We start from the raw sequence: 13,348 nt of genomic DNA on the forward strand, positions 1-13,348 counted from the left end.
TATTTACTTTGTATCTATTTTTACTAGGAAATAAACCCTGAAAGACAGAATTAAGGCTCCTTTTTCACTCTGTTTTGATGTTGTTTGCTCTTCCCAAGGGATGAACCACTCTTCTGAAGCTGTCTTTCCCATCCATGTTTACATTTTATTACATGTATACCTGTGTGGGTACTTCAGGAAAATATATTTTAAAAATATAAAACACAGGTATGCATATGTTTCTACAAAACAGAACAATGTGTTTAACATTTAACATATAACATGGTATCATGTTGTAGACATTCTTCTGAAACATGCATTTTCTCTCAATATTATGTTAAGTGGGGTTTCCCTTGTTTATAAAGGTAGACTAATCATTCCTGGTACTTGTAGTGCAGTATTTTATGATATATGTTATTTATATATTTATAATACACATACTATAAAACACGTAATCTTTTGTGTTTCATGACATATATTTTATTACACACACATACACACGTGTGTCATTACTCATTCATCTCTTCTCCTACATTTGGTACAATTTTTTTGCTGTTACAGAAAATGATGTGGTATTCACCCTGAACATGCCTCCTTGAACACATTTGTGATCATTTCTTCAGGGTGTGTATTTAGAAGTGAAATTGCTGGGAGGTAGGATACGAACCTCTTTAAGTGTTGCCAGATGTCCTCCAAAGTCATTAAACAAAGTTATACTCCCACCCGCTTAATCTTACCAGTGGAACCACCTTGTTTTAATTTGCATTGATTTGTCGTCAGTTTAGCTTTTCAGGGTTCCTAGATAGGCGGGTGTCTTCTTGTGTTATTCCTTGTAATCATTTGACCATTCTTTCTGGTCAATTCAATGCCCCAAGGCAGCACAGAGTTTTATTAGCTCCTAGCTTGGAAAGGTGGCTTCCCTGGTGGCTCAGATGGTAAAGAATCTGCCTGCAATGCAGGATACCAGGGTTTGACCCCTGAGTCGGGAAGATCCCCGGGAGAAGGGAATGGCAACCCACTCCAGTATTCTTGCCTGGAGAATCCCATGGACAGAGGAGCCTGGTGGGCTACAGTCTATGGGGTCACAAAGAGTTGCACGTGACTGAGCAACTAATACACACAGCTTGGAAATGTAGTGTGATGCAGGCTTAGTACCAGACTCCCGAGATGGATCGCTGGGTTTGAGTTGTGTTTTCTCCTCTGTGAATGGGGGTAATAATAGAATCTACACCACAGCGTTGTTTCTAAGTCAGCTGACATCTGAGAAGGCTTAGGCCCTGGTGCAGCGTTTCTGTTGTAACTGATCAGCCTAAGAGAAAGTTTACCCCTCCGGTCCCCTCTGCCCTTCTACTCCTCATCAGCCTCACCCCGCCAAAAAGTGTTGTCTTCAGTAACAGCATCACATACAAGGATGAAGCAGCACTTCAATAACATAGATCTTAATTATTTTCTTCAATTATTTACTTAGGGCCTGTCCTTGACAATAGCTTCCCTGGTGGCTCAGACGGTAAAGCATCTGCCTGCAATGTGGGAGACCCGGGTTCGATCCCTGGGTCGGGAAGATCCTCTGGAGAAGGAAATGGCAGCCCACTCCAGTAGCCTTGCCTGGAAAATCCCATGGACGGAGGAGCCTGGTAAGCTACTGTCCATGGGGTCGCAAAGAGTTGGACACGACTGAGCGACTTCACTTGTCCTTGATAAGTCCAGAGCCCAGGAGGCCACCCCAGAAGGCAGCAGTAATCTGGAAGGACCAAAGGAGAGCCAGCCCGCAAACAGGGAATGAAGTTGCTTGCAGTCATCCCAGGCAGTTACGGTTGCGTGTGGGGTCCGCAGGGGGTGTGTGGAGAGGCGGCAGCGCGTGCCGGGGCTGCTGAACTGCTGCCGCTGTCATGGGTTTATAATCTGAGCATTGTAGTCTGTTTGGTTTTGTTTCCTCAAGAAGGATTGTCTTCTTCTCTCTCTGTCCTCACCCCTTACCTCCTCTCACGCATGAGTGTTCAGGACTGTCTTGATCGTCAAATACGATCCGTGTTTTTATCCCTCTCATTCTCCCGAGTAGCCCCCCTGTTACAGCACCTTCTGGTCTGGGCTCTTGGTGCAGTTGGCGATAAGTGTCGAGAAGCCCTCTTGGCTAACTTGACACCCCGCTGAACATGGCCATTTCACTCATCCTGTCTCGTGCTATGGCTCCCCAAAGTAGGTAGGTATACAATTCACTGTACTCACTTTTTGAAGAAAAGGGCTGGGGAACAAGTAAAACTGAAGTTGGAAGGTCCATCCATCACCCCGCGGACCCATTTCTTCACTCTGTCCATCAGCATTTTCCTACTTCTGTGAAACATTCAGCAGTGTCAGGAGCTTAGGAGCCAGCAGAGGCTGCGAGTGGGAAGACGGGAAAAAGATGGAAGGAAATGCACAAACAGATTTCTGATTTGGGAGATCTCTAATTGCTTCTGTTGTTGTTAGAGAATTCACATGCTTGCTTCATGCATCAATAGTTGATCATTATTCCTCTGAAAGGTAATTTACACTTCCTTATCCAAATATGGAAGTGATTAGACGGTTGATTAAATATTTCCACCTGATTTATTTCTTTTAAACGTCTTTGCTATTGTGGCATATGATCAAACCTGCTCTCCAAATGCTTTACATTTTTAAAAACCTTTGTATTTTAAGCTACTTAAAAAGTAAATCCCTTTAACATCTACAGGATACCAACACAGTTCATACCACAGCTATTTTTATTGCTTCCATTTTTCCTGCATAGCTCAGTCATGTCCGACTCTGTGATCCCGTGGACTGTAGTCTGCCAGGCTCCTCTGTCCATGGGGATTCTCCAGGCAAGAATACTGGAACAGGTAGCCATGCCCTCCTCCAGGGGATCTTCCTCACCCAGAGATCGAACCCAGGTCTCCCGCATTGCAGGCAGATTCTTTACCATCTGAGCCACCAAGGAAAGCCCAAGAATACTAGAGTGGGTAGCCTATCCCTTCTTCAGGGGAACCTCCTGACCGAGGAATTGAACCAAGGTCTCCTGCCTTGCAGGTGGATTCTTTACCAGCTGAGTTACCCTGGAAGCCCCTCCATTTTTGATACACCCTTCAAATCTTCATTCTCCAAGGGGGGTAAATCGTATCCATTTCTGTGGAGGCAGTTACTCTCTCAAACCTAGGTTTCCTAGAGAGAAGTGTCCAGGAAGAGTCCTGTGTCTTTGTCCTCCCAGTGTTACTGAGTCCAAGCTCACTGCTCGCTGCATGACAGGCCAGTACATTAAGAGATCAAGTGTTGGGACATGGAATAGTAAGTTTATTTGGAAAGCCAGAAGATCAAGAAGATGGTGGACAAATGTTCCATAGAAGCATCTTCCCCAAGTAATAATTCAGGCTTCTTTTATACTAAAAGGGGAGGGAGGTATGGTTGGCTGATGAAAACGTCTTGGTATTGGAATCCTTTGTTCTTGCAGCTGTCTCCGTAGGTCAGGTCATAATGTTCCTGTAAACCTCCAAAGAGACAAATGTTATTCTCTGTTCTGCAACTTCTTATCTCTGTGTGAATGTAAAAGAGTTATACCCTTAAAAGGTCAGAGGCTTGAGAATGGGCTTCCTGTATATTTCAGGCTATGGGTAACATTCTTTCCAAAAAAGGTGCAGAGCCCAGCATGACTCAGCACAGGCCACAGGGCACAAAAGTTAGATAGAAAAAGAAATGGATGCAACGTGGAGTCAGTCTTGCTCTTCCCAGTTGCTCTTCAGAGTGCCGCCCAGGCTCCGTCAGCTCAGCCCTCCAGGGCTGAGTGTGTATACCTGCAGGGTTGCATTGAGAAAGTCTCACAGAAGCCTCCCAAGATTTCTTTCAGGCTAAAACCTTAATGAACCTGGACCCTGGCACCCTTAAGCCATGATCTGTCTTCCAGCCATTTTCCTGAGGCTTGGAGATTTCTTACTTGTGGGGCCATCAAAATTCTGCCCATCTCTCACAAAGGGATTTTCAAGCTTTGTCTTGACTTACACACAAAGACTGATGGGTGTGACTTTCCAAAGTCACCCTAATGTATCCACCCTGCCTCACCTACACCTGTGATTCATCTCCCTCATGGAGTGGGAGAGGCTGTGGCTGGCAGCAGGAGGATCTGGGTGCCTGTGTGTGACAGGGAAGGGCACCGGAGGCCTTGACCTTGGGAGGGCCCAGCAGAACCTGAGCCTCGAGCCCGAGGACTCACCTCCGCTCAGCACCGAAGCTTCATCTGCACTGTGGCCTCAGAGCGCTTTGTCCACGTTACTCTCCGCAGCGCTCCGCTGTGCCTGCCTAGCCTTAGCTCAGTTCTGAACTAACTGAAGATGAAGATAAAGGCGTGAAAGCTAGAGTACTCCTACAGATTTGAGAAGCGCTGGCTTCTCTGCAGCAAATACTACACAATTGCCTGGGAGACCCTGACTTTTTTCAGACATTACCCCATGCAGCAAACTTGCTGCAAAACTCTTAGCATCTTTTTCCACTACTGTTGAGAGGAGTTTATGAACCTCAAAGCCCTCCCTTGGGTTTTTCAGATGCTGCCGTGGGGTCCTCGCCCTGATGCTGCCGGCCATGGGGGTCACTGCCTGCCTGTGCCGGGAGCCCTGCGCTTCCCATTACTGACGCCCCGGGGGCTCCAGGCTTGTGGTTCCCGCTGTGTTCTTGGAGGGGCCTGAGAGGGGAGACAGAGGGGAGCGGGTGGGTCCTGCTAAGGAGAGCAGCTCTGCTGGGGGGTTTTACTTGGGATATTTTACATGGATATTAAATCCATGCTTTTGCTGTCACACTTTCTTCGTTGTCACATGCCCGTGTCCTGGATTTCTGCTGTCACCGTCGGAGCAGGCTGGGCACTGCTCCTTGACGCTGGTCGGGGGGAGGGTGGGGAGAGGAGCCAGCTCGCTGGTGACAAGTGCGTCCCCGGGGCCACACCGCCTGCACCCAGCTCCCCGTCCCCCACCAGCCGGCTGCGTGGCCTCAGCAAGTCGCACAACTCCTGCACTTGCCTGTCATCTGTCCGATGCAGATAATCCGTTACCTGCCTCCCAGGGCTGGTCGGAAAACTCAGTGAGGTGTAATATGCAACGTATTCAGAACCGTGTGTGATGCATGCTCAGTCACCTTCAGTAAGTGTTGGCCATTAAGGTGATGAAGTGAAAACAAATGATGTCATTTTAATCTTTGAATTACTAGGGAAACATTATGAATAATATTTTAAGAGCTCTGGCCACTTTTCCTCATCCCTAAGGTGCCTGAGCCCTGGCAGCTCAGCTGGTAAAGAATCTGCCTGAGTGCAGGAGATCCCAGTTCGATTCCTGGGCCAGGAATCCCCTGTAGGAGGGCACGGCAACCCACTCCAGTCTTCTTGCCTGGAGAATCCCACGGACAGAGGAGCCTGGCGGGCTACAGTCCATGGGGTCGCAGAGAGTCGGACGACTGAGAGACTAACACTTGAACTTCCAAGGTGCCTGAGCGCTCAAGGGTACATGTCAGCATCGTGGTGGGTCTCCTTCTAGGCAGAGGACCAGGGCGGGACCCAGAGCCTCTCTGAACCTGCGTCCTGTACGTGCTGAAGGATCAGAGGGTGAAGTAGGGAGAGCTCTCTCCCGACTGTGACTCACCAGGGGTGACGTGTATGCTCTCAGTCTGCAGGGTTCTGCTTGGAAACACCTCTGGCTTTTCTCTCGTCCACCCGGCCCTGGGCAGGTGGCAGTGCGGGGCTCTGAGGTCACCCTGAAGCAGAGCTGTGTTCCATCCAGAACGTCAGCTTGGTGCCACGCCCTCCCTGCACCATCATCTGGGGCAGAGAACATGGGAAAGATGACAAGAGGGAGAGGTTGAGACAGCACCGGGGACTCCACCGCCCCAGCAGACCCCATGAGATCAGGGAGCCCCAAAGGCACGGGCTGGGGCTTCTTTATCCACGACCGCCGAACTCTGAGCTGAGGGGGTCATAGGGGTCACGGTGCATCGTCTCCACACATAGGGACTGCACCCGGTAATCACTGAAAAACACATCTTCTTTAGGCTGCCCAAGTGGGAAATGAACACCTCTTTGTGAAGTCAATCTCATTTTAAATTCTCAGCCAACTCCAGGAGAGTTTCATGAGCCCGGTGGGTTGGGCTAAGCCAAGCCCTGAGCAGGGCTTGAAACCACCACTGACTTGTCCTGTAGCTTCGGGTGCCTACCTTTCTCTCTCAGCTTTCCCATCTGTAAAACGGCCATAGCTCGCTCGCTCGCTTAGTCGTTCAGTCATGTCTGACTCTTTGTGACCCCATGGACTGTAGCCCACCAGGCTCCTCTGTCCATGGGATTCTCCAGGCAAGAATACTGCAGGGGGCAGCCATCTCCTCCAGGGGATCTTCCCAACTCAGGGATCAAACCCAGGTCTCCTGTGTTGCAGGCAGATTCTTTACCATCTGAGCCACCAGGGAAGACCCCCAAATGGCCATGCTTCTGCTTATTCTAAAGCTGTTTGGGGAAGAAACACAGTGAGTAGGAGCCTCTGGAGCCCGACACGCCTGCCAGGGGCAGGTGTTCTGGAGGGTGGGTGCGAGCTTGGCTTCTCTGGTCTGGCCTTTGGTTCTAGCCTGCGCTCCAGACCCACCTTGGGACCTCTGAGGCGCGGGCCTTCCCCTCTGTGCTCGGTGGGCCGTGACAGCATCTCTTCTCCAGGCCTCGGTGAGGATCGGATAAGGGAATCCCACCTGGGGGAGGGCCAGGCAGACGTGAAGGGCTCTCAGTGCTGTTGTTACTGAGTTCTCATTCGTTTGGTTATTAAACACGGCTTGTCCAGGTGCTGGAAGCAGGTCACACAGGTGTGCGTGTGACTCAGGCCTGGGGGTACCTCGGAGAAACACGAGGGCACCCCTGGTCCCTGTTATCAGCGCTCAGCCTAGTGGCAGTGGGTGCTAGGGTTGTCCTGGAGAGGGACGTTTCTCACTTGACTGTGAGCGAGGTATGTGCTAGACCTTTCCCGGGCATCTTCCGGGTAGCAGTTCCCGAGGGCATGAAGATAAACTAGGAGCGGTGGTTGCTCACGAGGAGGCAGGGCGGGGAGAGACCGCAGGGCGTGCCAGGGTCCTTTCCAGAGCTGTGGACCGTGCTGGCTGGGTGGAGGTGGGGCTGAGTGAGCCCTTGGAGAGGCTAGAGGGAGGCAGCCTGGGGGTGTCACGGCCTCAGCAGGGGCTGGAGGAAGACCACTGTCTGTACTAGAACCAATTTCTTAGCGTCACGCCCTGGGCAGGGGTCCCCCGGCGATTAGCGTCTGATGCTGGACTTCGGTTTTGCCTGCAAGAGCCCCCTTTGCAGGCAGACCAAGCTCGCCGCTTGGCTGTGACCTCAGCCAGACCTCCCTGGAGGCCCCCGCTGCCCTTGATGACATCAGGTGAAACTGCATGTTGACCTGTGTCATCAGATGCCCCGAGAGCTCGTGCCCTTCAGGAACGCCGACCCTGCGGTGAAGCGAATGAGCAAAGCCTGGTCCCCGCGGCGCTCACCTTCTGCACCTGCCGTGGGCGCCACCGAGGGGAGAGGGGCCCCGCACTGGTGGAGCCGAGGCAGAGCCGGGGTTTGTGCACGCTGAGAACAGCTACAGGGGCTCGCGGACGGTCTGATTTGCAGCTACTCTATGACCTGACTTGAGGAGGAATTTGTCTCATTCTGGTTATAATAATCTTCCAGAATGGCTTTTGTTCTAGGAATCGGACTCCATCATGCTGAAATCCAGATATTATAAATGACGACATCTGTACCGTCTGTTGAAGTCACTTGGAATTTCAGAGTCAGCCTGTCAGGGAGGGGAGATAAATCTTTCCAGGATGACGTCACTAAGCAATCCCCCTGTTTTAGACAGCGTAAGACCCAGAGTCTTCACACTGTAGCCCCTGCAGGCCCTGGGCAGGCTGGTCACCGGTGGCCTGGGTTCAGCCTCTGATGCCCACAGTGGGACCAGGTGTGTAGAAGGTGAATCGGGCAGGAAGGAGCAGTCGCCGCGGGGATGCTCACCTGGGCATTAGTTGGGCGCCTGACATAGACACCCGGCAGCGACCCCAGGGTCTCCTCAGAGTCGCAGCGCCTGCTGTGTCCAGCGCCTCAGTCTCATCGGGAAAGGGCAGGAAGGCGACTGGACTGGACTCGACGGCCTGTGGGGCAGGGTCCTGGCAGAGCCAGGACCCCAGAGGAGAGGCCGCCTGCTTCTTCCCTCACAGACGCGTTTCCTGTCCACGAGGGGATGGCTGCAGGCCCTGTCATTGAGCCGCATCACCCTGGAGCTGAGCCCCCACACCCAGACGTGCGGGTTCGGGCCCTGCGGGGTAGACGGGGCTGGACGGGGCCTGGGGAGTGTGTGATCTCTAATCCTCCCTTCTCAAAGGTTTACTTACAGAAAAGAACACAAGTGGTTTCATTTGACGTTTTACTTTGGATCCTTAGGTTTAATTCCCAATTAACTTTACTAACTTTAGTCTTATCGAACTAAGGAGCTGTGATAATCCATTGCCTTTTCACCAGGAGGTCTTTTGGGTTTCTCCCTAATCGTAATACCGAGTGTCAGCATGGAAGAGGCGGGAGGTTCCGTCTGCTGACGCGGGAAACGCTGCTCTCTGCCCAGAGGTCAGAGCAGCTCATCATCCTGCCAGCACGTGTCTGCGCACTTCCTCTCTGTCTTATCATGTCGTGGGCTCACCTGAAGAATTACAGATGAGGAGGAGCAAGAAGGGAAACCAGGAGCACGGGTCAGACCTCAGGAGTGTGGACTAATTGGGGGGAAAGGCTGGTCTTGAATTACTGTGAATTCATGAGGCATCCTAGAGAAGACAATGGCACCCCACTCCAGTACTCTTGCCTGGAAAAAAATCCCATGGACGTAGGAGCCTGGTAGGCTGCAGTCCATGGGGTTGCAAAGAGTCGGACACGACTGAGCGACTTCACTTTCACTTTTCACTTTCATGCATTGGAGAAGGAAATGGCAACCCACTCCAGTGTTCTTGCCTGGAGAATCCCAGGGACGGGGGAGCCTGGTGGGCTGCCGTCTGTGGGGTCACACAGAGTCAGACACGACTGAAGCAACTTAGCGGCAGCAGCAGCAGCAGCATGAGGCATCCAAACTATGCGTATGTAGTGTAACACGTGTGTGTGTGTGTGTGTGTGTGTGTGTGTGTGTGTGTGTATGAAGAGTGGCATCCTTTTGAATATCTGTGAAGACACAAATAGATAGTATGCATATATACACGTGGGGCTTCCCTGGTAGTTCAGCTGGTAAAGAATCCGCCTGCAATGCAGGAGACCTCGGTTCAACTTCTGGGTCGGGAAGATCCGCTGGAGAAGGGATAGGCTACCCACTCCAGTATTCTTGGGCTTCCCTGGTGGCACAGACAGTAAAGAATCCACCCGCAATGCAGGAGATCTGGGTTCGATTGCTGGGTTGGGAAGATCCCCTGGAGGAGGGCATGGCAACCCACTCCAGTATTCTTGCCTGGAGAATCCCATGGACAGAGGAGCCTGCGGGCTACAGTCCACGGGGTCGCAGAGTCAGACACAACTGAGCCACTAAGCACAGCACAAAAACATACGTACGTGTGTATGCCTGCCATCTCTTGCTTCGTTCCTTTAAATGAAGCCTCATTTAGGAGTAGTCGCAGCAAAGGACACTGTCACTGACTCGCTGACACCTGGCTAGGGTGCCCACCTTCGGCACTGTCAGCCTTTGGCACTGGATCACTGTCTGTAGTGAGGCTGTTCTGTGCGTGGTGAGAGGTTTGGCAGCATCCCCGCCTCCATGCACTGGAGGAGACTAGAGCCACCCCACCCCCCAGCCCCAGTGTCTGAGGTGTTTCCAGACATTTCTCCGGTGAGAACTCCTGCTCCAGATCTCGTAGGATCATTCCCAGGCCCCAGGGTCCCCATCAGTCAACTTGGGAGATCTGACCCTCCCAGGATGACCATCTGGGAGGTCCTAGCACTCAGAAGCCACGTGACGCCCGTGCTTGTCACTGGGTGTGCACGTGGAAACGTGTTCTGAGGGGCGAGCACTCCATTCGTACTGCATACGTGCCAAGTCGCTTCAGCGGGGCCCAACTCTTTGCGACCCTATAGACTGTAGCCCACCAGGCTCCTCTGTCCATGGGGATTCTCCAGGCAAGAATACTGGAGTGGGTTGCCATGCCCTCCTCCAGGGAATCTTCCCCACCCAGGGATCAAACCCAGGTCTCTTATGCCTCCTGCATCGGCAGGCGGGTTCTTTACCTCCGCACCGCCCTGGGAAGCCCTCCATTTGTACCACACATTTGCTTATGGAACCTACCCCATCCCAGGTACCAAATACCAGATGACGAACCACACTACTGCTCCAAGGAAACCCAATGTGGACTTAGGGCAGCTCAGGTTGTTACTGGCTTTATCCACACGGCTGTGTTTAGCAGGGGGAAGCTTTGGAAATGATGTGGCTGAAACCCCTGCCCTTCTTTCCTGCAGGAATCCTCACTGTAAATAGAGCGAATGAGCTTCTGAGCACCTGCGTGCCGGGCAGCTTTCTGATCCGGGTCAATGAGAAGGTCAAGGGCTACACCTTGTCCTACCAGTCCGAGGATGACTGCAAACACTTCCTCATAGATGCCTCCTCAGACTCATACAGCTTCCTGGGCGTGGACCAGCTGCAGCACGCCAGCCTGGCCGAGCTGGTGGAGTACCACAAGGTGCAGGCCTGCGCACGCTTCATTCGCTCGGCGACGGGTGTCCTGCAGCTGCCCTGACAGTGAAAGGCAGCTGCTCGGAAAAGAACGGAGACGAGCAGTGGGAGATCAGCCCCCCGCTTCGATAACTCCTCCCGATAATGGTGCTCATGCTCAATCGTGTCCTACTCTCTGTGACACCATGGACTGTAGCCCACCAGGTTCCTCTGTCCGTGGGATTCTCCGGGCAAGAATACTGGAGTGGGTTGACATTTCTTCCAGGGGATCTTCCCGACCCAGGGAATGAACCCACATCTCCTCCACCTCCTGCATTAGCAGGCAAATTCTTTTAACTGCTGAGCCATGTGGGTAACCTTCCCAATAACAAGGATTATTAATTGCATTTCCTTTATCACTGAACCTGGTCCCTCCTCATATACTCAGGGAGAACCCAGTGGGGCAGAGAATGCACGAGATGATGCAAAATCTGTGCACTCCGATCACATCTGAGAACACTTTTTCTTAAGTATAGTTGATTTACAGTGTTGTGCTAATTACTGCTGTACAGCAGAGTAATTCCGTTATATATGTGCACACAGACACGTTCTTTTTAAAAGTACATTCTTTTCCATATGAGAACACCCTTAAGTGAGAGCACAAGCCTGGGAAGGAGGGAGACCACGGGGCAGCTTGTGGACAATAAATCTCTCTTTCGGGGTTGCCTAAGCCAAGAAAGCTTAGTGTAAAGCGAGGGGAGACCAGAAGCTGTGTGCTCTGGCAAGGCACGAAGGGCTTCTTATGAAAATGTCCTGTAAATAAGACGCGGGAGCCTGGGCTGATGCCTCTGCCGCTCTCGGGGGGCTGCAGCCTGACCTGTACTGTCTCCCTCACAGGAGGAGCCCATCACCTCCCTGGGGAAGGAGCTCCTTTTGTACCCCTGCGGTCAGCAGCAAGAGCCGCCCGACTACCTGGAGCTGTTTGAGTGACAGCCCTGCAGCCAGCAGACCCCGCGGCACACACGTGAGAAGCCACAGCGAGCCGACCCCGACCAAGTGAAAGGACCCTTGAGGTCCCATAAAGATCTCTGCACGTGTGCTGGAGTTTCACGCCAAGAGGGAATCACCTCCTCCACGCCATACATGCTCCAGCAGTAAAGGGAGATGAACCCGCAATTCCACAGCTCCTAACACGAAGGCCACGACACTGACGACGTGTGAAACAGACCAAGAAACCGGTACCTCGTAGGAATTAAGCGCGAGCGAAATCGCTTTGGTCGTGTCCGACTCTGTGCGACCCCATGGACTGTAGCCCACCAGGCTCCTCTGTCCATGGGATTCTCCAGGCGAGGATACTGGAGTGGGTAGCCATGCTCTCCTCCAGGGGATCTTCCCGATCCGGGGATCAAACCCGCATCTCTTACATCTTTGGCATCAGCAAGCATGTTCTTTACCACTAGCGCCACCTGGGAAGCTGGTCGGAATAAAGGGACACCTCAAAACCAGACTCTCCTGCGGCCTCACGGGAAGGTCTCAGGCTCCTGTTTAGGTGAGGTTCAGGTGGCATTGGGGGCTGAGTCGACCACTCCCACCCACCTCACTGGGCATGTGGCAGCCAGGGTGAGGGACACACAGGGAGCACGAGCTGGAGACGGGGTGAACTGAATGCAGCATTTGAAGGTGTCAGAAGAGGGGCTTCACCTGGACAGAAATACCCTGGACGAGGGCAGGGGGCGAGGGACTGTGTGTGAGGTGGTTTCCCGGCTCTGGGGGAGCAGGCAGGGCTCCACCCAGGACAGAGAAGGGGGAAGCCCTGCGTGTGACTGGTGTTGGCAGACAGAGCAGGGCATTTGGGGGAGCGCCCTAGACACCGTGTGTCCTGGGATGAGACCTCTCCCCCGCACCTGAACCTGACCTTATTTGAAAACAGGGTCTCTGGGGCTGAGGTCAGACCAGATGAGGGTAGGCCCAGGGCCAAGGGCTGGCGTTCTGACAAGGAGAGGGGGCTCTGGAAGCGGAGGCACACGAGGCAGAGCCGTGAGTGAGGAGCTGCAAACCCGGGGACACGGGGTCCCGCAGGGCGGCTGGAGCCCCCCTCTCCAGGGCCCTGGGGACACCTCAGCTTCAGACTTCTAGCCTCCAGGACTACGATGCAATAAATGTCCTTTTTCATAAGCCACTGAGTTTATGGTAATTTATTACAGGAGAGCCCCAGGAAATGAATACAGACATTTACATCGTCACAGACGCTGACATGCACTGTGTACCCGTGGTCACTATTCAGCATGCCTGCCTCCTAACGAAGGGAGAGCAGTATAACCCAGGGGATAACCTCCCCTGGCGATTCTGGCAGATGTACTGGGTCAGGCACCTCCTGCCCCACTGAGCCCACCCCAGCCTCCAGCGGCTCCTGGATGAGCCCCAGCGAGATCGTCCCGGGAGAGGGTGCCCTGACTGGTACTCTGGGCCTGACTCCTGGGGCAGCTGTTCTAAAGGAAGCGTAGGGCTGCAGCAGTCTGTCCGTGAGGGTGTTGGTCGTGCAAAACACACCTTGACTGTGTAAAGTATAGTCAGAGAAGGGGGTGGGGTACGTGTGTGTGTGAGTATGCACGGGTGTATGTGTGCTGTAATGAGAAAGTTTTTAAACAGATTATTGTTAAATAATGTTGCTTAAAATGTCCCATGTGGAGTCT

The 13,348-nt window shown here is 52.7% G+C and overlaps 1 protein-coding gene across 1 annotated transcript in view; it reads left to right on the forward strand.

The window, feature by feature from the left end:
- The window catches only part of SH2D4A (SH2 domain containing 4A), a 63,255-nt gene extending 50,441 nt beyond the window's left edge, over positions 1 to 12,814 (forward strand). Inside the window, exons 9-10 of the mRNA XM_055568399.1 lie at positions 10,463 to 10,683; positions 11,553 to 12,814. Of these exons, the coding sequence (XP_055424374.1) occupies positions 10,463 to 10,683; positions 11,553 to 11,645 (314 nt within the window). The 3' untranslated portion in view covers positions 11,646 to 12,814. The remainder of the gene's footprint in view (positions 1 to 10,462; positions 10,684 to 11,552) is intronic.
- The last annotated feature ends 534 nt before the right edge of the window (positions 12,815 to 13,348 follow it).

Source organism: Bubalus kerabau, chromosome 2 (genome assembly GCF_029407905.1).
Source record: "Bubalus kerabau isolate K-KA32 ecotype Philippines breed swamp buffalo chromosome 2, PCC_UOA_SB_1v2, whole genome shotgun sequence".
NCBI classification, from domain to species: Eukaryota; Metazoa; Chordata; class Mammalia; order Artiodactyla; family Bovidae; genus Bubalus; species Bubalus kerabau.